Source organism: Rhopilema esculentum, chromosome 14, assembly GCF_057945365.1.
Source record: "Rhopilema esculentum isolate cy_ngs chromosome 14, ASM5794536v1, whole genome shotgun sequence".
NCBI lineage: Eukaryota > Metazoa > Cnidaria > Scyphozoa > Rhizostomeae > Rhizostomatidae > Rhopilema > Rhopilema esculentum.
In genome coordinates this window covers 7848640-7875713 of record NC_142828.1, presented here as the reverse complement: position 1 = coordinate 7875713, position 27074 = coordinate 7848640, and the positions used below count along the sequence as shown (strand labels likewise).

Here is a 27074-nt window from a genome sequence, read left to right as displayed (position 1 = left end):
CCGCTCTCTCTCTTGTGGCTGACATTGTCACAGACAAACTTTTCATTCTCAGCATTTTTGTGCTGGTGTTATCATCTTTCTAGTATTTTCTAATAGATATTAACATAACGAGAGTAGTCAAAGTGGTCATCATATTGCAGGGCACTTCTTGCCCCTTTTGCCCCTCTTTGAAGAGGGCAGCTGCCCCTCCAGCCCCCCTTGTGTAGTCGCCCCTGAAGCTAGCTAAAAGTTTCTCGACCCTATCTATAAGGTTCAATGTTAATGAAATCGTCGTAAACTTCAATCAGATGCGGAACCTAATTTGATTCCGGTTCCCTTCAATTTAGAGTTAACAAAGTAGGAATTTTTAGAGCTTAGACGGGCTGAAACGGGATATACGTTTCCGCGCTTGCGGAACCCAAAATTTTCTTTGGTTACAAGTGATACAATCTGCGTCACCAATACATTCGGAAGCGAAAGAATTGGTTCCTTATAATACCATATAAAAACCGGCGTTTCGCTTCTCTACCTTCAACTGCATTATCTACATCTTTGAATCTAACATACCAGTATTCTGAGGTTGAATCAAAGCAGAATGATGAAGATCTCAATTCTGTTTGTAGTTTTACTTGCCTTTGCTCTTTTAGTAGAGGAAGGGCAGTGCTGGGGTCGCAGAAGACGAAGGAGAAGTGGTGGTAAGTTCAATTTTCTGTTTCTTTCTTTGTCTTGATTTTCGATACAATACATGACATTTTCTGTATTGTAATAAAGATAACTTGATTCACATTTTTGTAGAAGTTTTAACTGACGGTCTACCATCGGAAAATAAAATAAGATCAATTCTCAGATATTTCTTTTTAGTACGTAGTACATAAACACTTATTTTTTATATCCTTTCCTTGCGCAGGTCGATGGAGTCTTAGTAGAGGCGGTGTAACGTACACCTTTAGAAATGGAGCTACTGTCACAGGACATGGAGGTTTTAATTCAATAGGCGTCAGAGTTTCTATACCCTTTGGCAGAAAACGACGCTCTGTCGTGGATGGAACTGAACTTGATGCAAAGAGAGTCACGGCAGAACAGAAGGCAACAATCCCCCCAGTGATGGAAGTCGACGATGAAAAGAAAGCAAAGCTTGAAGAAAAGCAGCCCAAGATCGACAATAACGACAAAACCCTATCCCCAGTTCGCCAGAGCCAAAACTGTGATGAATGTATAGATGTCCAGCCCTTCAACATTAACGATCAAGCTGTTGAAAATAAGACCGTAGAGAACAACGATTTTGTCATGGTCGTCAAGTACATCGAAGAAAATATTTCAGCATTGAAACTGCAAGCAAAAATCAAATTTGAAGTATTTGATGTCGTGAAAAGCCCTGTTGATAGTGTCAAAGAAGGAGAAACTTTCACAATCAAAGCAGAAATGGCCAAGTGTCCATGTTTGTCCATCCTCGACCCAGGCTACTACGTTGTTACAGGATCTGTCAATGCTGAAGGTCAATTGGTTCTATCAAATGTTCTTATGGAATTTGAACGTTGATTAAAGAATTTGCTCCTATTTTGAGTTATTTATTGTACAGCTATTTGTGCAAAATATGGATCTTCTTTGGCTCTTTTTAAGCATATTTAATTTTCCATTATTATTGTAGTAGTTTAAACATATGCAAATATCTCCTTCCAAGCACAAGTCTATTTTGATAGTCTCTGTGGGCCTGTGGGCACTATTTACACATTTATGTAAAATAGGGAGAGTTTGGCGCTGTGCTTTGACTCTACAATAACAGTAGACAGGTACTCTACCCATCTTTTAATCTAACTAACGCGAATATTCTTATAAATGGAATAAAAAACTCATTCTTAACACATGGGCCACTGCCAAATCAAATACTTGTTTTCATACAAAATTTAAAGTATTATATCCATGACATTGGTGAGATTTTTTCACCAGAATCTAATCTAAAAGCTTTCAAAGGCTTATATTTAGCCAAATTAGTGATAGCATCAATAATAACTATTTTATCTCCTGTGTGGTTTAAAGACCCAACATGGAAAACATAATGTCTATATATTTTTCGTTTAAGACTTAGCATTTAGATTAAATCAAAATTTGATAAAACTTTCTAGATGAAAAGCAACGGAAACTAAAAATCAAGATATGATTAGTAGCTTTTAGAAGTAATGCAAAATGAACTTCAAGGCACTTTACTAGGTTCAATGGCGTAGCCAGGGTTGGAGGATTGGAGGAGCGAAGTTGAGGCAGACAACAGGGGGTCCAATTCTACTGTGAAAATTCTTCTTGACAAAACCCTTAAGAATTTGGGAAAACGCCCCAATTTGCAAATGTGTTTGAATAAAGCAAATTTCAGAATATTTATTGCAGTCATTTTCTTTCAATCGTTTAAAACATTTTGCTTTTCTTTTGAAATATAACCCCCTACTCTGAGGAACTTATTTCATTGCAGGTCTACACTTTTCTCAGATACCAACTTTCTTAGTATTGGAGGCGGGGAGGGTCTGCCCTCTTGGCCCTTACGCTACGCTAGTGCCTAGGCTCCTTCCTTTTTAGAACATCATTCAACCAGGGATGTAGTGGTGGGAAGGGGGGCTCAGGGAGCGCAGCCCTCCTTGTTAAAATTTTTGAAAAAAGTGGGGGCTCAGCCCTCCTCATTGTTTGTGCTTGGATACAGCCAGCCAATAATCATATAATGCAAAGAAAACGGTGAAGAAGTGAAGAATCGCTACTCCACCAATAATCAGCCATTGACCATCAAACCAGAAAAGGAAAAGAGAAACAACTGACAGATTTAAAGGCATTGCAAGCTTTATATGCATGAAAATGTACACAAAGTTTGACATTTGACAACTTGCACTACACCCTTTTTATTAATAAGAGCACTGGATGCTCTTATTTGTGGATAATTTCAGGCACGGGTGTTCTTAAAGCTGTATTTATTGCAGCAATTGCATTGACTAATGTATTATGTATCATGTATCATGTATCATGTATCATGTATCATGTATCATGTATCATGTATCATGTATCATGTATCATGTATCATGTATCATGTATCATGTATCATATACCATCTATTGACGTTTTAAAAACCATTACGAGGCAGCTTTATTTCTGGCATTTCAAAATGGCCGACAATATATCCTGCAAGTGAGGAAAAGATTCAAAGCGTTTCGGCGTCATGAAGCTTTCTCCAAGAATTATCCCTGGTGGCCTTAGTGCAATAAATAAAGCTGCTTGTGACTGGTAAGTACCGACCGTCGTGCCAAAGGGCTGCAATCAGGATCATTAAAATGATGATTCTCATCCTAATTATTCTCAAACTTTTGATCTAGGTATCAAAGGGATTGGAAGACTAGATTTAAGACTGTCTTGCATTAGATGCAATGTAAGAAAGTTAGTGTTTCATTATCAAATGTAGGTGTCTGACTTTTCTTTCCTAATTTTCACATGGAACACTCAATGTGAGGCAGGCTTTTGATGTTAAAGGTTTAAATCGAAAAATAATCGAAAGGAAACCAATAATGTCTGGACTTGCCCCGCATATGACTGTTTTTGTTGCATCTAAAATAGCTTTTTCATTTAGAGTGTTTGGAGTAATTTCTATTAAAGGTCGAAGGAAGTTAGAGTTACTTTTAGGATATTTAATTTCAAAGATTGAACATAACAGATATATAAACTTCATAAAGAAAACAAAGCACACCAAATTCTTGACGTTGACCAAATTGAAAGCTTCATGAACAATCACAAAAGTCAGGGTTTTCTAAATTTATTCTGGAATTGTTTTAAACCAAATGGAAAAGTCGATTTAGTACTCTACAAATTAAAATTACTATGGTTTAAAAGGTACCGGGAAATGACACTATAAAAGACATTAGAGTCTAAAAATTGCTATTTTTTCTGTTGCTTTCTGGTGATTATATCTTCTTCATGTGCATATTTGAGATGATTTTTCTCTTTCTCAGTTCCTCTTCATAAACATTTACAAGGTGTATGTATTGCTTTCTTTACAGAATAGTAGAACATTTATCTTAATAGTTTATGCAATTATCTAGCAGTTCCAAAGCACTTGCCATAAGTCCTTGAATAAGCCCCTATCTTCAAAAAAGCTTGCTCCCTTGAATAAGCCCCCACCCTGAAGTAATGTTTGTGAGATTAGCCCTCACCTGTGAATAAGCCCCCTTTGGCTAAGATATTCCTCTACAGCAATTCATAGATATATATATATATATGTCCTGTAGTACGTTCAGCAGGCTAAGGATTTTAATTTCAAGGAGCAAAAACTTTTAATAAATTAACAGACATAATGAAGCGTGAAACTTCAGTTTTAAGATTTAACACTTTTTGTAAAAATTTTAACTTTGACTTCTAAGATTTCATGATAATTTTCATTTTGATAATCTGTGTATATTTTAAACAGAGGTTCTTTATTGATAACAGTACATTGTTGCTGACCAAAGTTAACCTGTTGTATAAATACGATATTATTATTATTATTATTATTTTGTTCAATTCCATATTTCTAATTAGTTGTTGAATTCGGTAAATTCCTTGAAAGCAGATAGCAACAAGCTACCAAAGGTTCCATGGCTTCATTCTCCGTGTCCTACATAGACTTGATGTATCCCTCAAACTTCTTAGTAATCATTCCCAGAGCACCAATCACCACGGGAACCACTTTGACCTTTTTCAGATCCCAAAGTCTTGCCATTTTGACCTTTAAAGGCTGCTATTTTTCAATTTTCTCTACTTCTTTTTCTTGTACCCTTTTGTCACCTGGAATGGCGATGTCTATTATTGTAGCCTCCTTAGTTCTTTTGTTCAGCAATACAATATCTGGTTTTCTAGCTTGTATGTGTTGGTCGCATTGTATCATCATATCCCATAACAACTTGTACTCTTCATTTTCAGCACAGCTATTTGGCTGCTGGTTATACCACTCATTCACTCTTCTTATATTTGCCTTTTTACACATTGCCCAATGCACATACCTTGCCACATTGTCATGTCTTCTTTTGTACTCTCTTTGCACCAACTTGGAACATTCACTAACAATATAATTGACACTTTCTCTTTTTTCATGACACACCCTACACAACAAAGATTTCACTGTTTTTTCAATATGGTATTCAAATAGTTTGTTCTCAGTGATTGCTCCTGTGCACTACATATCAATGCTTCAGTTGTGCATTTAAGGTCGCCTTTGCTCAACCATCCCCAAGTTTTATCCCAATCAACTGCCTCGTTTTCATTTAAGTATTGTCTGCGCAATCTCTTTTTCTTCCACTCTCTCATCGTTATCTCCTTACCTTCTTTCTTGAAGACTTTTGGATCTTTACATTCCTCAGTATTCAAATGGCCGTGGATTCTTACCATTTGTAACATTTCCTCCGTGGTATTCTTGACATACCAAGCTAGATTATTTTCCTCTCCTTTTACTCACATTTCAATACCTATCAAGCCTCTTCCACCTTGTTTCCTTTTCGCCTACAACCTAGAAACATCGCTTTTTGGATTAAATGCTTTATTCATTGTCATCAGCTTTTTAGTTCTTCGATCAATTTCTGTTATCTCGTCCTTTCTCCAATTCAGTATTCCTGCTCCATATCTCAGCAACGATACTGCCCATGTGTTAATTGCATTAATTTTATTTCTTCCGTTCAGTTTAGACTGTAAGACTAGTCTGGTTCTCCGGAGGTATTCCTTTCTGAATATTTCCTTCATTTTACTTTCCTGAATCTTATCCCATTCTAAAATACCGAGGTATTTATATGCATCTTCTCCTACATTAACCACAATTTCGTCACCTAGCTTTATGCCCTGGGATTTTACAGGTTTCCCCCTTTTCATTATTAACACTCCGCACTTTTGAAAACCGAATTCCATTCCAATATCCTTACTTACTGAGTAGACTGTTGAGACCATACTGTTAATTTCTTTCTCGTTCTTGCAGTACAACTTCAGGTCATCCAAAAACAATAAGTGGTTTATTTTTACAGACCCTAGGGTATATCCTGGTGTCATTTTTCTCAATACATCAGATAATTGCTTCATACAAATAACAAACAACAGTGGTGACAAGCTTTTATTATTATTATTATTATTATTATTATTATTATTAGTCTTTTTCTTTGTAAACCCAGGCTAGCCAATTGCAAATTACCTTTGTAATAGTGAAATTTGTAATTGTAGTTTTAATTGAATTGAAAATGAAAAGTTTCCATTATTATTATTATTATTTTTTTGCCATATGCCAGAAACGTTACTTCACATTGTTGCAGGCTGCAAAACATACCTCGAAGAAGGCCGTTACACATGGCGCCATAACTCTGCATTGAACTTCCTAGCACAATCTTTAAAAGCTATACCTAATTGCTCTCTTTACGCAGACCTTTCAGGTTATCTCTCACCCTCTATCATAACAGGAGACTCTTTCCGTCCTGATCTACTTCTAGTCACTTCTGACCATCGGCTATTCATACTCGAGCTTACAGTAGGATACGAAACTAACTTGGATGTTAATGCTAACCGCAAAAGAGAGAAATACTCGAATCTCATTCACAGCCTAAGCTCAGCCTATTCTTCTATCATGTTTGTTAATCTTTCTATCAGTTCCCTAGGTATCTTTGGTCTCTCTTGCTCCTCTTTCATCGACATGTGCAACGCTCTAGATATCAGCGAGAATCATCTCCGCTTCATGATCTCCAAACTATCCAACTTAACTATCCGTACTACCTATTACATTTTCTGCCGCAGAAATAAATCTTGGAATAATCCTGAACTTCTTCAATTCTAACGATCTCTGCTACTGACGACTTCTAAAACAAACAATGACGAACACACTTTTTCCTTTTTTTTGTTAATTTCTTTTGTTTGTGCTTGTAATAGTCTTTTTCTTTGTAAACCCAGGCTAGCCAATCGCAAATTACCTTTGTAATAGTCAAATTAGTAATTGTAGTTTTAATTGAATTGAAAATGAAAAGTTTCCACAATATTATTAATATTATTATTATTATTACAATAATTCGCCGAATGAAGTCTTCTGCTTCTCCTTGTCCCTTGGATAAGATCTCTATCATTGTCTTCAAACATTGTCCTTATTTACGTATTAAACTTACTGATATTTTCCGTGTTATATGGCTTTCCGGAGATATTCCAACTGAATGGAAAAAGGCATGTACTATCTTAATCCACAAAAAGGATAGCACCGAAGATCCATCTAATTTCAGGCCCATAACACTTGAGTCAGTACCACTAAAAATATTTACTTCTTGCTTGCGTGACTTCATGTTTGATTTTCTTAAAATAAATGGCTATATTGAACATCAAATTCAAAAAGGCTTCACGTCTAACATATCTGGCACTCTTGAACATACTTCAATGATGGCTCACATTATCGACAAAGCACGTACAAAACAGCGCTCGCTGGTTGTCACTCTTCTTGATCTCAAAAATGCCTTTGGCGAAGTACATCATAATTTGATACCCACTATACTATCTTATCATCATATCCCTGACAACATACCAGCTTCTTATCTCTAGCCTTTACACCGATTTTAAAACCTCTATCATCACAAGCCACTATAATACTCCTGCTATTCCAGTCCTTCGTGGTGTGCTTCAAGGCGACTGCCTCAGTCCCCTACTATTTAACCTATGTTTCAATACTTTTATACAGTACATAAAAGCTGAAAAATACAAACAGTTAGGGTTTTCCCTACCTGATCAGAACGACCATATGTTTCAACCAGCCCATTGGTTTCAATTCGCTGACGACGCTGCCGTTATCACCAGCAATGAGAAAGAAAACCAACTTCTACTAAATTGTTTCACTCGCTGGTGCCAATGGGCTAACATGATCATACGTGTCGATAAATGCATCACTTTTGGAATAAAGAAATTTTCCACGCGTTCTCTTCAGTATCAACCTAAGCTTTTCATAAACAACAAACCTATCCCATCTGTCTCGAATGGAAACTCTTTTAAGTACCTCGGTCGTCATTTTGACTTTGAAATGACAAACCAAGAACATAAATCTGACCTTTTATCATCACTGTCAAACATGCTTAAACAAATCGATTCCCAGCCTCTTCATGCAAAAAATAAGCTACGTCTTTATCACAACTTCGTTCTTTCTAAAATTTCCTGGAACCTTACTGTAGCAGATCTTTCAAAGACGTGGGTTGTCGAAAATCTTGACAACCTTGTATCCAAATACATCCGCCAATGGCTCGACCTCCCTTTAAGTGCGACCTTGAGTAGCATTACTCTTTCTAAAAACCAGTTTGGACCCAGCCTAACTTTACCATCCACCAAATTCCTACAGTGTCAAACAGTTTTACGCAATGCATTGAAATCTTCACCAAACGATAACATTCGCTCTTTGTGGAAAAATACCAGCAGTAGCACAAATCTACAGTATGATATATATAGGAACACCAAAGAAGCATTAAAGGCTGTCCAGCATGAGCATAAAGATCGTCTGCAAAACATCCTAACCTCCCAAGGATCTTTACTATCACATCTCTTTAACCAGAATCTTCCACAAATAAACAAACTTTGGTCCAAGGTGCAAAGTAGCATGCCTCAGAATATTTTCAATTTCACCATAAGGTACCTGAGCAATACCCTTGCCACACAGAAAAACCTGAAAAAATGGAACTTGAGCCAGACCTCTGACTGTTCTTTCTGTTTTCTGCCAGAAACCCTACTTCACGTTGTTGCTGGCTGCAAAACATATCTGGAACAAGGCCGATACACCTGGCGACATAACTCTATCCTAAACTTTCTAGCTATGAATCTATGAATCTGCCATCTACGCTGATATAACTGGTTTTCTTTCACCATCAATCATAACTGGAGAAAACCTTCGCCCTGATCTTCTCTTGAGGACTAACAACAATTACCTCTACATTTTAGAGCTAACTGTTTGCTTCGAATCCAATCTTAACACAAATGCTACAAGAAAACACAGCAAGTATGCTCCTCTTTTATCTGGTTTAGAGCGGCAGTTCAAATGTGTCTCCTTTGTTAATCTTTCTATGAGCTCTCTTGGCATCTTCGGCAATTCCTGCAATTCATTCCTCGAAATGTGTGACTCTCTCTCCATCGATCAGCAACAAAAACCGTATCTCATTTCTAAACTTTCCAACATTGCCATCCGTACTACGTACTACATATTTTGTTGCAAAAATAAACCATGGACAAATCCGGAATTACATCCTTTTTAACTTTGGTTGTTTTTTTTCTCAGTTTTTCCTTTTACCTTACGATTGTTATAGTTTTTTCTTGTAAAACCAGGCTAGCCAATTGCAAATTACCTTGTAATAGTGAGATTTGTAATTGTAGTTTAAGTTGAATTGAAATTGAAATGTTTCCATTATTACTAATATTATTTTTATCGTTATTATTATTATTATTTGAAAGGTAATTTTTATGCTTCAACACATTCATACAGTACATAAAAGCTGAAGATTACAAACAGTTAGGTTTCTCCCCACATGGTCAGAACGACCGTATGTTTCAACCAGTCCATTGGTTTCAATTTGCAGACGATGCTTGTTTGGCTGCTGCTAAAAAAGCCCTCACCCTCCAATAAGCCCCCACCTTCCAATAAGCCCTCACCTTCCAATAAGCCCCCACCACCTTCCTATAGGCACCCACTCTCCAATAAGCCCCCACCCAAAATTTGTTTGTTGTAAAAAGCCTCCAGAGGCTTAATTGAGGACTTAGGGTAACCGCACTTTTCCTTTGTAGATATCAGTTTCATGGAAATACCTTGTGCCACTGTGCTTCGGTGTTCATTGTGTACTTGTATGATACGTTTCTGATACTGACTGAAATGTCAAGAAAGATAATCTTTAAATTTTTGTCAAATTGAAATTATTTCTGTAAAATCACAGCAAGTCATATATCCTGTTTTTATGTTCAGGTGCTGGCAGGGTCTTCTTGCATATGGCTGCCACAATTTTGTTGTTGTCTTAGACCCTAAAACTGTACAGGTAAAGATTTATTATGTTCTCAAATTAGTTAATTCTGAGAATGATTCAAGAACTTATGATATGCCAAACTTGTTTAACCTTTAATCAATGGATTTACGTGGTGTACCATTTTGAAATTACATCAGTCGAGGAATACAATTAAATCTTTGGCAATACAATTAAATCACAGTTGCTCTTGTCAAGTACTTTTACTCAATTACTGTGAAAATCTAGCACCTGTTTCAGATTTATTTTTGGATGAGGTTTCAAGGATCAAAAGGGTTCCGTGACTTGCTAGTAAATTAGCAACATATATTGAGTTTCCATACGCTATGTGCTGGAGATGCCTAAGGCTAAAGTAACTAAAGAAACATCACAGATGGGCTGGCTACGTACTTGAATTTTTAATTAATAAACTTTGAGGATTTTGCCCTGGTAATAACCGTCTTCTGAAAATTTGTCTTATTATTATCACTTCATAAATAGATAAGGTGACTGAAAAAACAACAACAAACAATGTTTGAAATTATGTAATTGATCCTTAAAGCATATGTCGATACCAAATCTAAAACATTATGCTCACCTGGGGATAATACATCCTCACAGTGCACTGTAGGTATAGCCATGCAATTTTGCTAGTTTTCTTCATCCAGATTGCTTGATCTTTTTCAGGTTATACAGACGTTCCACCATTACACTTCAGCTATAGTTAAGGTAATCTTTTGTCCATTATGCTTGTAATGTTCCTGGTTTCTTTCATTAATAAGTTTGTTTCAACTTGCCATTTATATTTTTTCATGGCTTGTACAGGGAGCTCCACTTAGATTCGATGCTGATACTGTTAAACTTTCTTGTAATGAAAAGGTGCAAGACAAATGCTACCATCCATAGTGATAGCCAGTTCATTATTCGCTAGATTTGAATCGCTAAAAGATAACAGCTTCTTGGCACTTTACGACCTGTTTGATTTTTAACCACTATCTTTGATGTTTTTGACAATTGATTTTCATTTGTACTTCACAAACTAGTAATTTCTACATTTTTTCTGGGGCAGACACTTCAAATATTGGAGGGAAGGGGACACGTCTATTGTTTTACTAAGAAGACGTCACATTTTTTCATTGTTTTAGAAAAAAAAGACCTTTGTCCTCAAAAGTATTGGACTGCCCCCCTTCCCCCCAGGTGTCTGCTACTGATTTTAGGATGTTTGAGTAGTATTTGTTTTTATCCTGTTGTATGTTTACGATAATATTAAAGATGAAACCTTCTCAAAGTTGAGTAACAGCCGTCTGTATATGGTAGATACTGCCTGCTTAGAAATGCAGGTGTGAGGTCGCTTAATAACTGAAAATGCAAGCTATTTACACCGAAAAGGAATAATTAACTTAGAATAACACAACGCTTCCTAGAATTCTTTGAGCAATTGAAGTATTGAACATATTGTGTTATAACATAAATGTGATTACATGATGATTATTCGTAAACCTCGTCCACAAGTGTCTGGATATGCTTTCTAAGTATTCATTTTTTGGCAATTAAGTGAAAGTTAAAACTTCAAAGTGGAAGCCTATAAGGTGCAAGCAGTTAGGATGAAGATATTGTTATGACATATTTTTATGATGAGAAGAATAGAGAAGGATTGTAGGAGAACACCTTTTTTGGTTAAAAGAGTTGAAGTCGATAGGACCCTAGATGTCCGAAAATTGCTAGACCTCGATGCTTCATCATGCTTTAATATTTTTTTTTCCAGGTGAGATGGGCTCATGATAATTATAACCATGACCTTAATACACCATACAATATGAAACTGGCTGCTGCCGATCAAGCAGGGCATGTCATGGTATGGGATGTAGGTAATGGAAAGTTGCTGCAAGAGTTCTCAGAACCAGGTAATGAAATTAGGTAGCCAGTTATGGCATAGATTTACTGTTAATTGATTTATGCAAGTAGTTGAATCTCTTTGCGATTCAACCGTCACTCAAATGCTGACTGGCGATGCTAGCAGAGCTGTTGATAATGAATATAGCAAGTAGGTGGTTAATGTTTGATTTTTGTTTTTTAGGAAAGCCTGTCCACGAAATGCATTGGCTTAAAAACATTGACGCTCCAAACAGCCTACTTCTGGTCCTTCATGCTCCTGGACAGCTTGTGCTCTTTAATACAGAGACTAACGTACGATTATGGAGAAAGGCCTTCAGTGAGCCTCTTGTCTCTTTTGCACTTGATCCCTTTGACCCCCAAAGCATGGCTCGTAAGTATGCATTTTCTATCTATGTGTCGCTGGTCGTTCTACTTATATCGATAAGAAATTTAATGAAATGTTTTTCTAGATTAATCTATGCTAGTTTTTTACTGTACACCTTCCAGTCCCATGTCAAGTGCTGGGAACTGGGGAACACAGACGATACATGCAAAGTCCTGCTCCATCCCCTCCTATTACTGGTAGCTCTTGCCTTTGGACGCCTTCACAGTGTCAACACTCCCAAGGCGCCACAATCTTTCTTTTAATTTCTACCCGTTTATTTCACTGATCTATAAAAAAGACTGGATCAAGCTTCCTATTGTCTTGAAACACCAAAGTTTGAAGCCCACTCAATTTCAGAAGGAAGAGGGCCCTCAAACAATAGCGAGAAGCCATTACTCAAAACCAATACTTCAACGATATGGATACGCGAGAGCTGCAATGCTTTGTGTATGATTGCTGAAAAAGAACAAGGCCAAAGCAGCTGAAAACATTGCAAGGGGTGACAGAGAAGGCCGTCTCCTCGCATGGGCTGTTCTGGGGCCCTCTTCTCGGATGGGGACACTCTGGTCACATTAGAAGCTCGATCCAGTCTTTTTTATAGATCAGTGGTTTATTTGCCCTTCCAGACTACTTCGGCGCGTGTTATCTGCTCATTACAATACCACAATCTGCTGTCTCGTACTCTAAACGAACTCAAGATCGCAAATGCTCGAAATAACGATGCCCAACCAAAGTCCGAAAATTACTAGGTTTTAGATAAAGTACAAAACAATGATTGGAATAAACTAATGTCTAATTTCATAAAAAACTCTCTAAAAATATATAAAATATAAGATTAAAGGATTAACATATCGTCGAGCTTAATATAATGCTGATGTAGCATATCTTTTAAAACCTCTAAAAGTTCTAAAGCGTTACTTGAAAACCTTTCCTTTCAATGCCATTCCCAAACTCTGTCTACTGCTGGCTTTGTGATAAGATCATCATATAAAAATCATCATCGTTGTGACTGTCTTCTAACATATTTTCAACCTGCACTTCAGCATGTATTTTTTTCTTCTGCTTGCAAACTTGCTGTTGTAGTTATTAACTCGTTCTAACATTCAGGGAATCATCAGTATTTGCGCTGAATTGGAATATTTCCTTGCAGTTTCTCAAATACTTGATAATTAGTGAAGGATATTACGCTCTTAAGAAGCAGATCAATTTTTGATAGGCATCTTTCCAGTCCTTACTGGCAATCAGAACTTCAAATGAGAGGTTTAAAAGTAAAACAATCTTTGCACCATGTTTTTTGCACAAATGTATTGCTAAGCGAAATTGCTGTAGATGCCTATGGCGGGCAGCTTTTGAGTATTGCAGTTTATTTGTCTGTGTATTGTGATTAATCTGCCCATTGTTTCGACTAATCAATGAAAATAGAAATCAATTCATTTCAACAGTAATGTCACAAGAGTGGATCATGTTCCTCCACGACCTGAACACAACTACAGCACCATCAGATAAGGGCAAGAAATTTTACATGACGTCAAATACAAGTAGTCTGCAAGCCGGTGGTGTGGGAGCCCAAGGGGCAGTAAACACACCAATGAAAACTGGCACTTCAAAGTCTGCATTCGCAAAAATGAGGTCGTGGGCAGGAGACATCAGAGGAAGGTTAGAAATTGAAAGCTGTTTGAGTGATTTTAACATTTGCTAAAAGGACGTCTCCTGTTGGGTCGCATATTTTGATATTAGTTACCATGGTAAAACATGGCCAAAGGCTCTAGCTATTATTAAGCCACTAGATTTATGGGTAAAGATTACCCTTGACTAACAAATACATTTCATGTACGTGCAATTGCAGGGGGGGGGGGGGCAAACTGTGAATGAAGGATCATAAAGGCTAGGCTCATGTGTTAACTTTTCCTTCTAAAATTGTACAAATATTTTAGATAGTATGAATAATATTTAGCTATTAGCAGTGCGCTAAATTTTATGTTTTGTTTTTTATAGGAATGGAGATGAAAGCCTTTCATCATCTGAGTGCCTTCAAATCGCTTATAGCCCCACAAATAAAGGCCAGTTCCTCCTTCTTTTCACCCGCGAAATCCTGTTTCTGGATTTAGAGTTTGGGCAGGCGATTGGCTCATTCGCTGTTGAAAACAACAGTCCGTCATTTCTTCAGATCATTCCCTGCTGGCACCGCGATGCCTTTTTCTGCCTCTTTGAGAATGGCAGCATAACTCTAAAGCTGCGTCGTTCACCTGCTGCAGTACCATATCAGCACGACGAGAAACATGCTCCAAGCAAACTTGCACCTGATATATTCTACGACGCAAAATGCCACTCTGATGTCTTCAGGCTTAGCAGGCTTTGTCGCATTATGGGCTTCTCTGTCAATCCTGCAAATGAGAAAGAAATCACGCTCGTTTTAAGCGACGGTCGTGTGTTGCTTTGGGAGCTTACCTGTGAGCCGGCTGTGAAAACAATCGACTCACCAACAACTGATAGCGCTTTGACTTTAAGCGAAATGCTTCCTCCTTTGGTTGACTTTACAGGTACCTTGGTTCCAAGAAGTCTGCCTAAAATGAAATTTTTGTTGACTGGAATGTTTGAAGGAGTTGCTTCGAATCCAGTGTGCATTAAGATGTGCCCAGCTTTGACTACAAAAAACTGGGCCTTCTACAAGCCATTGGCTGCTGTTGGTGAGTTATACCGTTTTTTAATGCAAAATGGAGTTGCTAAAAATTTCTTGTGATCCAACTGAAACTGAAAAATTCAATTCTATGTGTAACAGTTCTCTTTATAAACATTTTAGATATATCTTTATTGCCTTCCTTGATTGCAATTTTTAGTTATATTCGAAGATATAGCAAATAAATAGGATATTTTTTGTCTATGACATTCATTTTACTCTACGGATTACCAAAAGTTTGATTAAAAGGAGCAGATTTAGGGTAGTTCACTATAGCAATCATTATCAGGTACACATGAAGTTAGACTCGTGGCCACTGGATAAGAGGATTCAAGGTCAAAGCTACTAGAGGTTTAGAATTGAGGAAGCGTATATTCTCAAGGCAAGATCTCTTGATCCCCCCCCCCCCCTGACCAAGCCTAAATGACATGTTCTGTCTTGATTCGCAAGACAGTGAGCAATTGCTAGAGACCGTTTAAATTAAGGATATCATTATATTAATGTTGATCAAATTTTTTTTGGCAGCGCTGGTGAAATCGCATTTCAGCAGAGGAGATTATAATTTTTATTTAAGTAACTGAAAATACGTTTGAAATTTTAGGGTGTTCGAACGGACTTGTTCAGATCTTCAATGTTACTGATGGTTCTCTGTTCCGAGAGGTTGCTGTGCATGCTACCGCTGTAAAGTAAGTTAACATTTCAATGAGCTTTGTCTTTAACATTAGTTCATGATCTTACCTGGAGTAGAACATCATACTTTGGTGTTAAAGTCCCTTCTGGGAGGTGCCTGAGTTTATACTATAATCGAGTTTAGTAGACGGTTTACAGCATAAAAAACCAAGATGAAGCGAAAGACGATATTTATTTAAGAACCTTTTCCTAATACAAAATTATGGTTCTCATAGTTCCTTCCCAGTTCACAATTGACCAGTCTGTCGTTTTAATATTACATGACTCTTTCTCACAAGGCATTATATACACGCTATATATGCATAAATGATGATAAAGTGAACCCCATTGGTCTAGGATGCATGGGTTAAACCCATATGCTCCCAGCCAACTGCGTATTTATATTGTTTGTCAAAGCCTCTTTAGTTATCTACATCATGTTGTCTTGAGATGATTTCTACAGGACTTTGAAATTTATAGCTGATTTTTGTTTTCCTTTGTTTACATGCGTTTGCTGTTAAAATGTGTTCACCAAGGGGTAGTTACAGTAGCTCTCTTTGTGTTTCATGTGCTTGCTCTTTTATCCCGCCTGAACTCTGGAATCTTTTGAGTGTTTTGTACCTCATTTACTTCCACGAAGTGTTTCTTTATCATGTTCTTGTTTCTAGGGGTTTAGAGTGGTTCAACTTATCAACCTTGCTTACATTTGCTCACAGCAGTAGTGGTGTGGCCAAAAGTGAGATACAAATGATCGATATCAGAACAGGTAATTTCGAAAGTTCTAGCAAAGGAAAATTAGATTGGTTTGCTGTTGTTTTTAAGGGGTGTTTCCCGCTATTGATCCATACGTTGGGGGAATGCCTGTTATCAACGGTACAGCATGCACACAGGGGCATGATAGGTTAAGATGACCAGCTAATTCTCTCGCTGCCCCTACCTGCCTCTGGGTTGGGCTATTGCTATTGGACATAGGAAGCCTCCTTTCTACATCTGAGTTATCTTTAGAGCCTCTCTTGAAAGCAAATGCGTTACGAGAAACTTAATATTCTTACCTCCTACATGAGCAGGTATGGTGCTTTGCTGTGTATGCCATGGTAAACCTGAGCCACTGTGTCTGGCTTCTCATTGTATTTTTGATGACCTTTGTGCTGTTTTGAATTCAGGTAGCATCTACTTTTGTCGAAAAACATTAAAACATAACTACAATCTCCCCCAATACAAGTTTGGGTATTAAAGGAATGTGTGCTGATCATTCTTGTTGATCTTTGAGCTTGTTGATATTGATTGATCAAATAATCACCACCTTTAACAAAGAATAGCACAATTTAAAGTTCAAAATATGAATAACTGTGAACCAGAGATCCAAAGCCATGTACTATGATTTTTATAGAAAGCGTTTGATGCTTTGTCAATTTTAGGCCAAACAAGCGTGCTGCCAAACAGCAGAGGTTTGCAAGAATCCCATGTCGCCTGCATCAGGGTTTCGCATCAAAGGTGAGTTTCTCATTAATTTTCTTGATTGGCTTGGTTGGAATTATTGGCATGAATCTTTACAAAATTCTATTTGATCAAAATGTTAATTTTGTATTTATCGCTATTAATTCTCAAGCTCGTTTTTAAAGGCAGTACTTCTTGGTTCTCTTCACGAATCATCACGCGGAATTATGGGATGCCGTGGCCATGAGCCAACTAAGAGAATTTCCTGGAAATTTCCCATCAATCACTGCTTTGGTATGTATTATAAGTTTCTCCTGGTAAAGCATGTTTAATGCTTTGATTATATTTTTTGACTAAGGTGAATTGGTCTCGTGTTTTATATATTATATAATGAAATCCGCATCAAGAATCTAGATTTTTTTAACCAGCCTAATTACTTTTGTAAGAAGCACTTTTTTTAAATTTTTTGTCCAGTTAGATGTGCAGACTTAAAATCACCCATTCCCTGTTTTTATCATTGTGTACAGTCTATCGTTATTGCAATCATATGTAGGCTTCAGATAGAAAGGCTGACACAACGAAGATTTCTTTGTCGCAACATGACTCAGACTCCTACTCCGTCTGGCGTGCTTGTGAATTAGTTTGCAAGCTATTCAGATCCTGCATGATTAATTAGCAACGCATTCGATTTACAAAAGCTATTTCCAGTACTTCTGATGATATAGATTTTCGCTCTCAACCTTGTAAAAATGACATATATAAGCATGGCTGCGGGCGCCTTTGGTGTATATAACAGGATGGTTCTAGGTTGCAACTCGCGAGTTTCATGCTTCATGCAATCATCATGCAAATTATCATTTTAAATAATGAGATTATTTATATAGATTAAGTCGAACTTGCGACCAGCGACACTGTAGGTCATGCTCGTATTTTCTCTCAGTTTATATTCTCAAATGTTGTTTTAACTCAATTTTATAATTATTTAGTTTATTGATACTCAGTTTAGAAACTTTAGTGACCATAAAATTCTATATGCAGGAATGGTCGCCGTCGCACTACAGCACAAAACTTAGAAAGAAACATGCCCCAAAGGCTGAGGCAGTACCCGATGCACCCGGATCTGGTGGAGCTGTGCTGGAGAATTCAAGTCAAACTGAACAGAAAACTGTAATTATCTATGCAGTTCTTGTACTTTTTACCTTTTTACGTTAACCATGGTCGTAAAATCCTCCCCCGAGAAACGTCATACTTAAAGCCTTACTCGAATTTTTCAAATCTTTATTCACTCTCAGAAAAAGAAATCCATGCTGAAAAGTTTTGCATTTAGTCTAAATGCTAAATTTAGCTATTACTGTAGAATATAATCGTTTTGCTATTTGTAAATACGATCTTGAGCTGCAGTGATAGTTTCCATGCCTTTTTAGAATTATACAAATCATATCTTTAATGGAATCACGTGAAGTCTTCCAATAACTTCGAAACGTCAGCACAATTTCAGCGACATTTATATTTCAATTTATGATAGATTTGCATGTCTCTGATATATATTGCAGCACTTTCCAAATATATTTGTTGCTTATTTACAAATGCCCTTAAACAATGTTTCTTTTTCATTGTAAGAAATTGTATTCTTTCAAACTTGTCACTATTATATGCATTGAAACTCAAGGTTAGTGAATTTTTTCCAGTCATACACAAAGGAGCATCTTGTTTTCACAAATGCTGATGGTATTGTATATCATTACGTCATCGAAGGAACTTCGATGAAAGATGGATCGCGGGTACCCCCTGAGGTAATCTAAGAATGCTATTTTCACCTTTTTAGTATGTTTCGATGAGGGGGTAATCGAAATAAAGCTCCTGCTACAGAAACGACAATATAAAATATCTTATCGATAAATAAAAAGGTTGTTTACGTGTTGTCATGTAGAACATAGCACTTTCAATTTTTTTTGCATTTCAAGATCGTCAGGCAACCAAAACAATGTTTTTATCTATTTGCAACATATATATTATTGTGTGTTTTTGCCCCAGGGGAGTCACTTAAACCCTTTTTTATACGGAGAGGTCCATCCGCAATTATCAAAATTCACCAAAAAGTATCGAAAACAATTTTACCAAAGTTATCAGCTAAAAATTGTTGATAATATCAAAAAATATCTAAATATTAAGTCTTGTTGTTAAGCATATAAGATCTTAAGCGTATAATATCGTATAATATCGTTAAGCATATAATTGTTGAGCACATAGACCGTTTCGTACAATTATCAGTTCAAACATATCTGCTTTTTTATTCCTGTTTTTGATATTGCTAGTTGTGTTGGACCCATAAGTATCAAAAAGGTATATTTATAAATCAGGTTCCAAAATGTATCACAGAGAAAATTCTTAAAATTATCGGATGGATCCCCCTTCCCCGTATATAAAAATTCAAGTGATCAAGTGACCCCCGGGGATCTTTGCTTCCTGATCTGACGAAAAAAACATCCTGAAGAATAACAAAACTTCTAATAGTTTTTTAGCTAGTTATCAGAATGTACTACAGATTTATGTTAATTTAACAAGCAGTATAGGAGCTTCTTTTTGCACTGATTAAGTCTCACAAATGGCAAAAAATAGAAGCATTTATGATATGTTTTGTTGTTGTGGGTCTTTATGTATCATCGATTTAAGAGTATTTTTAATAGCTGACAAAGTTCCTTTGCAAAATCAATAATTTGCACCCCTTTGCATCAATATTTTTACCTGCTGAATTTTTTTGGAACTTATGTTATTTGATTTTTTTGCAGAGTGGAATGAGTGCTGTCACTTTCATTGCTTGGAAAACAGATCTTCTTGTTTTGGGTGACGTCGATGGGAATTTAAATCTTTGGGACTTGAAGGGGAAGCTTTCCAGGTGCGTTTTCTCTCACAAATAAGTACTCTACTGCCTGCAAATAAATACTCTACTGCCTACAAAAAGGCAATGTATTATGCCTTTGTCCCTCAATGCTTATGGTATCTTAATGCCTTAATACCAGTCTTGTGCTCAATAATCGGTTGTTCCTTACCAGAGTCTTTCCAAGTCATCGCGGTGGGGTCAAGAGAATGAAGTTTGCCCCTGGCAAAGGAAACATGAAGCTCATGGTTCTATTTGCTGATGGCATAGACATATGGGAAGCAATGGAGGTTCGTTTCGTAATGCTATTTCTTGTATAGAGGGTGTAGATTGTTCTAATGCAGAATGTGGTTATCAGTTTAACCTAGAAAACTTCATTCGTTAACTTCAATTTAGAGTTCATTTTATTTTATCTAGCAGTTCATTTCGTAAACTTCAATTTAGAGCTGAAAGTATATTTTGACATTAGCCTGGTAGAGGATACTCAATTACTCACAATTAGACAACGTTGAAAACCTAACAATATAACAAATATAAAGAAAGTGTTCAGTTGTTCTAGGCATAAAACCACCTCAGTAGCCGATATTTTACAACCGCCTCAAGTTTTTCTATGTATCTTTTTCTGTCGCATTTTTCGCTGCCTGTGTCAAATATAGTTGATGGAAAGGATTGATGAAAATATAGTCTAATTGTAAACTCAATTTTTCCTTGTTTTTTTTGCGAAAAATCCGTCTGGCAGTATGACTTTGCTTCAAATTTCCAGTTATTTTTATTCGATTATTATTACCCTTAGGCAACTATTTTATTGAGTCTGAAGACGACAAAAGATCAGCCTAGCGTGGTTGATGCTGATTGGCTATCATCTGACATGCCATTGTTGCTATTGTCTGACGGATCCGTCAGGGCCTTGGACTCAACTCTACGAACGTCAAATTCGACCATAGCTGAAAAAGATCTTGAAGGTAGAATTTGTTTGGCGTTGAAGTTTCTCCTCTAATATTTTACTAACTCATGCTTCCAGTATCCTCACATACTGATCAATTTTGTTAGTAAATTTTTTTTGATAAGCCTAGTGGCTTGTGTTTTCAAGGAAAGAATAAAGCCCATTCTTGCTTATATCTAAAGGGCCAGGTATCTTGCCATTCCTGTGACGTCATCACTATTACCCAACTTTTTAAAAGCCAGTGCTATGATGTTAAAATTTGCGTCATAGAATTATATCTATTTTGAAAATCAAAGCTAAGTGACAGATAAAGAAAGAACAAAATCTATAGCATGTTAGTTAATGCATGCATAAGGAAAATTTTAGCATGCATAAGGAAAATTGAAATTGGTGATAGTAGATGCCTGTGTTAAGAAACATACATCATAGACGATTATCCGTCATAGATTCTGGAAAGGTTTCCTTATACCAATTAACTGCCAAGATCTGATTGGCCAAAGTTAACATGTCAATCAAAAATCATCATTTGATTGGCCATCATCGATTGGCAGGTTAACAGCATTTGATTGGCAGCTTTTTCACACGACAACTTCGTTTCTTCGGATTTCTCCGGGTTTAGCGTTGATTAAGCTTGTCTTTTATGATGTATATTCACTGCATCTTCACAATTTCTTTTCCAGAACAGCTAATATTTTTTCCCATTTGGTTTCATAACATAGTTTCTATTTAGTACCTATCTGAGTTTTTATTATATATTGCACTTCTGTTTCTCGCTCGGGAAATGTTCGCAACATCAGTACAAAACCGTTCTATTCCTTTGAATAAATCATAGTATTATAGTAACAATTTTATATATGATGTCTAAACGGTTCTGTTCATTTCCTTATGTCTATTTGCTCTTAAAAAGCTATTTTTGAAGTGTGGAATGTAATATTAATGGTTGTGATCATGAAGCATATGTCTAGTGACGTATCTCTTTGTTATAAAATGTCCCTCTTATCAAAGGTTGAACAAACTTAAACGGTCTGATAGAATTAGTTTAATTTGATGAAATAATTATAAGTTAGAGGTCGCTCTATCCAATTCATATTTTTGAATAAAACTAGCAAAATCTTGATTCTGACTTCTGATTATTCTTAACTTGTTATTTGAAGAAAAATCAAATTAAATTTTTGTTGAATGAAATTCTTGTTGTTATTTTTTAGAACAGATATTCCTGCCGAGAATTCTCCCAGCGAAACCACAGATGATCTACAAAAGTCTTCTGCAACACCAGACGTGGAATTCTAATTACAGTTTGGAATTCAATGAAATGTGAGTGATAGACAAAGATTGTGATAAAAAATGCTTCACTTTGAGAACTGTCTTGTTAACAATTTCCTTTCATGCCATCAAAGCTTCACAATTTTTAATTTTTGGGCATACCCAGAAGAATGTTGAATTTTTTTTTGTCGAGCTTTAAAGTACCTTCAAATTAGCACAGAATTCAGAATTCGTCTTCTGAGAACAAATTGAAGGATTTTTGGTAAAGAAAACAAGGATCGCCGAAATGTGCCACAGGAAAGCGGAAGACGATGATATGAATAAAAGAATAGTTGTGTGCACGTATTTCACCCCGATATAAAGGGCTTCCCCCGTGCTTTCCCCGAGCTTTCCCCGCGCTTTCCCCGCGCTTCCCTGCGCTTCCCTGCGCTTCATATACAAATCAAAGGATATGTATTTTTTGTTTTCCGTACTGTTGTATTTTCATTTATCCTGTTTTAATGGTAACTTGGTTTGATTTATTCTAATGGTCATAACTTTGGAATCTATCGAGCCAACCTAATTCCTCAAATCTTGAAGAGCCTATTACCTAAATGATTATTAGGAAGTTTAGGTGTATGATTTGGATCTTCTTTAGTTGTGAATTGGTTGACGTTCTATTTTAACTCATTATCTAACATACACCGGTAAGTCACAAATCTTTCAACTGAAGTGCCTTTTCGGTAGCAGTACCATCTTCCAAGATTTGAAAAGGTGCTTGTGAACACAGCATCCGTAGCACCCGTGTACCCGTTTACTCTGGAACGGATCAATATGAATATGGAGACTTTGTTCCATTTAATTCATTGCTAGTGATTTGCCCGTTTTGTGAACTGAAATAAGAATTAGAAGACTGTCTTCATTCTGTCGGTCTCAGCCGTTTAATTATCTTGTATCTAATGTTTTGTTTGTTTACATTTTTGCGAGCAAATTAAGAAACCCAAGCATTAGTTCACATTCGAAATATAATCCACAATAACTATGGCAAACGGAAATGTGTTTAATTAGCTTGCTGTATGTTTAAAAAACGATATTTGTTTCTTTTAGCCAGGAAAATGAGATCATGGAATTTTTGAAGCCTGTTATTCAGAACTTATCGTGGTATGTTTTAAATCTAATTTTCCTCTCTTAGTTAGTTTTAAGCGATGATCCTGGATTTATGATATAAATCAGTCTGTGACATTAACAATTAAGCTGTCATAATTTTTTATGCTGATTGTGGTTTCTATCGCAAAACAGCCATTTGTTTTTATTAATTGACTATTTAGCTATCGCCAAGAGGGGATAAATGTTTACTTACAGGCAAATTTTGGAATGTAAGTCATTCAGCACGCAAGGTCAGATGTATCCCAGCTGAATTGCTAAATATCTGTATTTAAAAATGGCTCACTGATCTGGGGTATAAACTAGAAAAGACTAGCAACCTTGTGGGTCCCTTGTGGAGTTGCCAGTAGTTGATGCTCCCAGCTCAATTAGGAATTACCCCCATAAGATTTCCAGGATGAATTAAGCAATAAAAACCCTGTTTTCATACCAGGTTATTTGTGATAAACATTTAATAAAAATATCAAAAAATCTTGAGAGAAGATTGTTCCCATCTATAAAAGTGGGACACTAGTTGGAAGAAAATACTGAAAGAGAGGACACTTAATTGAAAGAGGGGAGATTGAAGACATTTGTTGTATTGCTTGTAATATTATCTAATAGAAAGCTGTTTCAATAGAAAGTTTGTGTTTCACTGAAATATAAAGAAATAAGTGAAAAGGTTCTGTTTGCCCTCTTGTAGAATAATGATCTCTATGTTTTCTTATCCATTAGATATATGAGTTGTCTTTTTTGTGGCTGTAACACTGTGCTTAAAGGAGTGGCGGTGTAAATGAAAGTTAAGTTTAGGATTTATCAAATGGATGAGTCCTCTGACGACCCTGTTGTGATATGGCTGGTATTTTCTGTATGGAGCTGTTTTTCTTTTGAAAAAATCAATGCGCCATGAGATAGACACTTAAGTTTTACTTGGGTAGTTGTCACAATTAAGTGAATGGAAAAATCAGAAATGCGTTTTCCTGTCCTTAATCCCGAATGTCAGCATCTCCAGAATGTAGAGCAACATTGGTTCTGCATAGCAGGCCCAAAGCGCCAATATTTCCCCCTATTTTCCAGTACTCTCTGTTTTGTAAATGACTCATCTGAAAAATTAAGAATTATGCCCGGAGAGCTAGTTCTAGACTAGAGAGACAAGCAAGCTTATTTGTTATCATTAACGACTAGACATGAAGCTGTGTTTTATGTTTAAATCGCTGTTTGCTTGAAAATATAGTGATAAAGTACACCACAAAAATTGAGTCTTGTGGTCTGTAGCGATATATACTTTTGCAATATTATGACCCAATCTCTGCCTTTGGAATATCACCGTCGTTACCACTGGGGTTAGTGAGTAGTAGCAACAATTTCCAGTGACAAAGCGTGTAATGCTTCGGTGTTTTGATTATTAACTGCATGAGACGATACATTACTTTGCAATTATTGTGGTTATCGCTTAAAATGGTTTAAAGCCAAAAAAGGAGCCCAGGAGGGTAGACTTAAGCGCTTATATTGAGGTTAATAAAGCTAAATAGTTTTGGAGCTGCTGTGTGATATTAATGTGCTTAAATTGATAGTGAGAGATAAACATTGCTTGCTTTATAACAGTAATATATAAGTGTCATTGAAGTTTGAAGACAGTTTAATCGTTTTCACTAAGGCCATAGTTGTCATCCTTGGCGTTGATATATTTTTGCTGATGAGGCAGAGCGACCGCTCGACATAACTTGTAAAGGGTCTTTCATATTTTACGACGGCTTTTTTAGGCCAATAAGTCAAGACAAATTTACTAATTCAGTGGTATAAACAGGTCACCAGTGTCAGATATCTGTATTCACTTTGACTCGAGTTCTCGGATATATGTTGAAAACCCATGTAACGGATTTTTATGGGGCAATGATTTTGTTCCGTCGTAGGGAGGTGTTCGTTGTGGAGTGGCGAAGGTTTTTTGTTGGACAAAGGTGTCCGTTGAACAAAGGTGTCCGTTGTACAGAGGTGGCCGTTGAACAGAGGTGTCCGTTGTACAGAGGTGGCCGTTGTACAGAGGGGTCCGTTGTACAAAGCTGTCCATTGTAGAGAAATGTCCGTTGTAGGAGTGTGTCCGTTGTAGAGAGGTGCTATTTTCTGGAGGTTTATTCCTACAAGGCTTTGGCTAAGGATATTTTTGGAATAAATCATCTGTCCGCTGTTTGGATCTGTCTGTTGTCTGGTGGTTATTTCTGCAATGGTTTCGTCATGAAGAGAAAATATGGCGCAAAGTTGTTTGTCTTTGTTTTGGAGGTGCTTACTGGAAGGTATCCGTTGAAGTCACTTCAGGGTATCAAACTGAAGCATAAAAATATCTTTTTATGCTACTAAAATCAGTGCATTTATGCTTAAGAGGTTGTAGGAAAGGTTTTTTTAAAATATTCTATCAGACTAGGTTGATTTAATTATATTTATATAAAATGAAAAGCAAAAGTTAAAAAAATGAGCCTCGAAAAACTGTCGAGAATGTAAAGGTTTGAAGTTTGTAGGCTCTGAAAATCACTGCTTTACACTGCTTTTGGCCAAATTTTAGCGACCCTTATCTTCTGAAGGCGCGCGCTGCCTTTCTTTTCCTTCCTTGTTCTCTTCACTAATACCTACAACACTTTGAAAGTTTCATTAACTTATTCTCTCACGTCTCTTTCGATCCACACCCAAAGTTTCTGCTAGCTTTTGATCATTATTCGATGTTTCTGCTGTTTCGTACCATTTTCTGAATCATTGCCATGCGACAAATTGAATTTCATTCTCTGCGTGTATATATGCAGCTGCATGTTTAAACAACCATGAAGTAGCTGTTTGCAGTTTGATATAATATGAGCAAAAAGGTATCCTATAAAAGGTGCCATTCTCCTTACCTCACTTACAATCTGCTGAAAACAGGTCTTGTCCACAGTATCCTATTTAATAGCCTTTGACGAAATTCTATGTAATTTTTTCTTACTATATATTAGCAAGATTATGTAGCCGAACAACATGTAGTTAAATTCAACCCTTTATTTAATTTCCTCCTTGTTTCCTATTTCCGTTTAATTTAATAAAAAAAAGACATTTGGTTCTGTTCATTTACGGTAACATATTTAGGCATCATCTGGACGGTCGTTAACATTCTCCCTAATCAATGATTAATCATTTTTATTTAAATATGTCTCGCAGACAGCACAGAAAAACAGGTAGTAGACAACTGGAATGTTTATCTCACAGAAACAAGATATTCATTTTAATTCAATTCAATTTGATGTTAAAATTCCAGCTCTTAATTCAATTCAATTTCAGCTTTCAGCACAGAACATTATCAACAATATTTACAATAAGTAGTATCTTGGAACACTAGTACTAATCTGTAGTAGAAAGTAGCAGCAAATTTGTGAAAAGTAGAAAATAGTTTTTCTAATTAGTTTTGTATTGGCTCTTCCTAAAGCCTAAAGCTTTTACAATATTTTGCAATGTTTCTTTACTGTTATGTTCATGACCCATTTTGAATTTTCCAGCGATTTCTCGAAACGGCTCTTAGCTGCAAAGTACGGTGTTGCAGAAAGATGTCGCATCGTTGCACAGTAAGTTTTCAAATGCTTCTATGCTAATCGGTCATTTAGTTGATAAATTTTTGTTACGACACGTTAGCGTTGAGAGGCTTAATAATACTAGCTCTATTTTTCGTAGCTGTTTCTCACAAAACTGTTTCTCGTAACTCGTAACTTGAATGACTATTTTGTTTCCAATGCCTCGGGAACGTAGAACTTGTTATGATAGCTCTCAAGTCATGTGTCAAGTCATTAAAGGAGAAAGCTTTCTCAAATGATTGTTATAAAAGGCAGCAATGCCCAATTCTCGTAGAAATTATA

The 27074-nt window shown here is 36.5% G+C and overlaps 2 protein-coding genes across 3 annotated transcripts in view; both read left to right on the top strand.

The window, feature by feature from the left end:
- Nucleotides 1-500: 500 nt before the first annotated feature.
- On the top strand, nt 501-1659 carry LOC135696000 (uncharacterized). The gene is made up of 2 exons (XM_065215254.2): nt 501-674; nt 887-1659. The coding sequence occupies exons 1-2, from the start codon at nt 575-577 to the stop codon at nt 1516-1518; spliced, it is 732 nt and encodes a 243-aa protein (XP_065071326.2). The 5' UTR covers nt 501-574; the 3' UTR covers nt 1519-1659.
- Nucleotides 1660-3078: 1419 nt separating this feature from the next.
- Nucleotides 3079-27074, top strand: part of LOC135695998 (WD repeat-containing protein 11) — a 42181-nt gene continuing 18185 nt past the window's right edge. For both annotated transcript variants that reach the window (XR_016144554.1, XM_065215253.2), the window contains exons 1-19: nt 3079-3237; nt 9923-9992; nt 10644-10685; nt 11722-11860; nt 12034-12222; nt 13659-13872; nt 14212-14903; nt 15495-15579; nt 16231-16328; nt 16981-17056; nt 17185-17293; nt 18038-18166; nt 18688-18792; nt 19789-19895; nt 20053-20167; nt 20671-20839; nt 22026-22134; nt 23170-23223; nt 26721-26786. Coding sequence is in view for 1 of the 2 variants with exons in the window: in XM_065215253.2 (XP_065071325.2) it covers nt 3173-3237; nt 9923-9992; nt 10644-10685; nt 11722-11860; nt 12034-12222; nt 13659-13872; nt 14212-14903; nt 15495-15579; nt 16231-16328; nt 16981-17056; nt 17185-17293; nt 18038-18166; nt 18688-18792; nt 19789-19895; nt 20053-20167; nt 20671-20839; nt 22026-22134; nt 23170-23223; nt 26721-26786 (2633 nt within the window). In the remaining variant the exon portion in view is untranslated. The remainder of the gene's footprint in view (nt 3238-9922; nt 9993-10643; nt 10686-11721; nt 11861-12033; nt 12223-13658; nt 13873-14211; nt 14904-15494; nt 15580-16230; nt 16329-16980; nt 17057-17184; nt 17294-18037; nt 18167-18687; nt 18793-19788; nt 19896-20052; nt 20168-20670; nt 20840-22025; nt 22135-23169; nt 23224-26720; nt 26787-27074) is intronic.

Bases quoted from the DNA above. Each gene is read 5' to 3' on its own strand.
- LOC135696000 (XM_065215254.2), top strand. From the start codon at position 575: ATGATGAAGATCTCAATTCTGTTTGTAGTTTTACTTGCCTTTGCTCTT. The intron at 675-886 runs GTAAGTTCAATT...TTCCTTGCGCAG, and splicing joins AAGACGAAGGAGAAGTGGTG to GTCGATGGAGTCTTAGTAGA.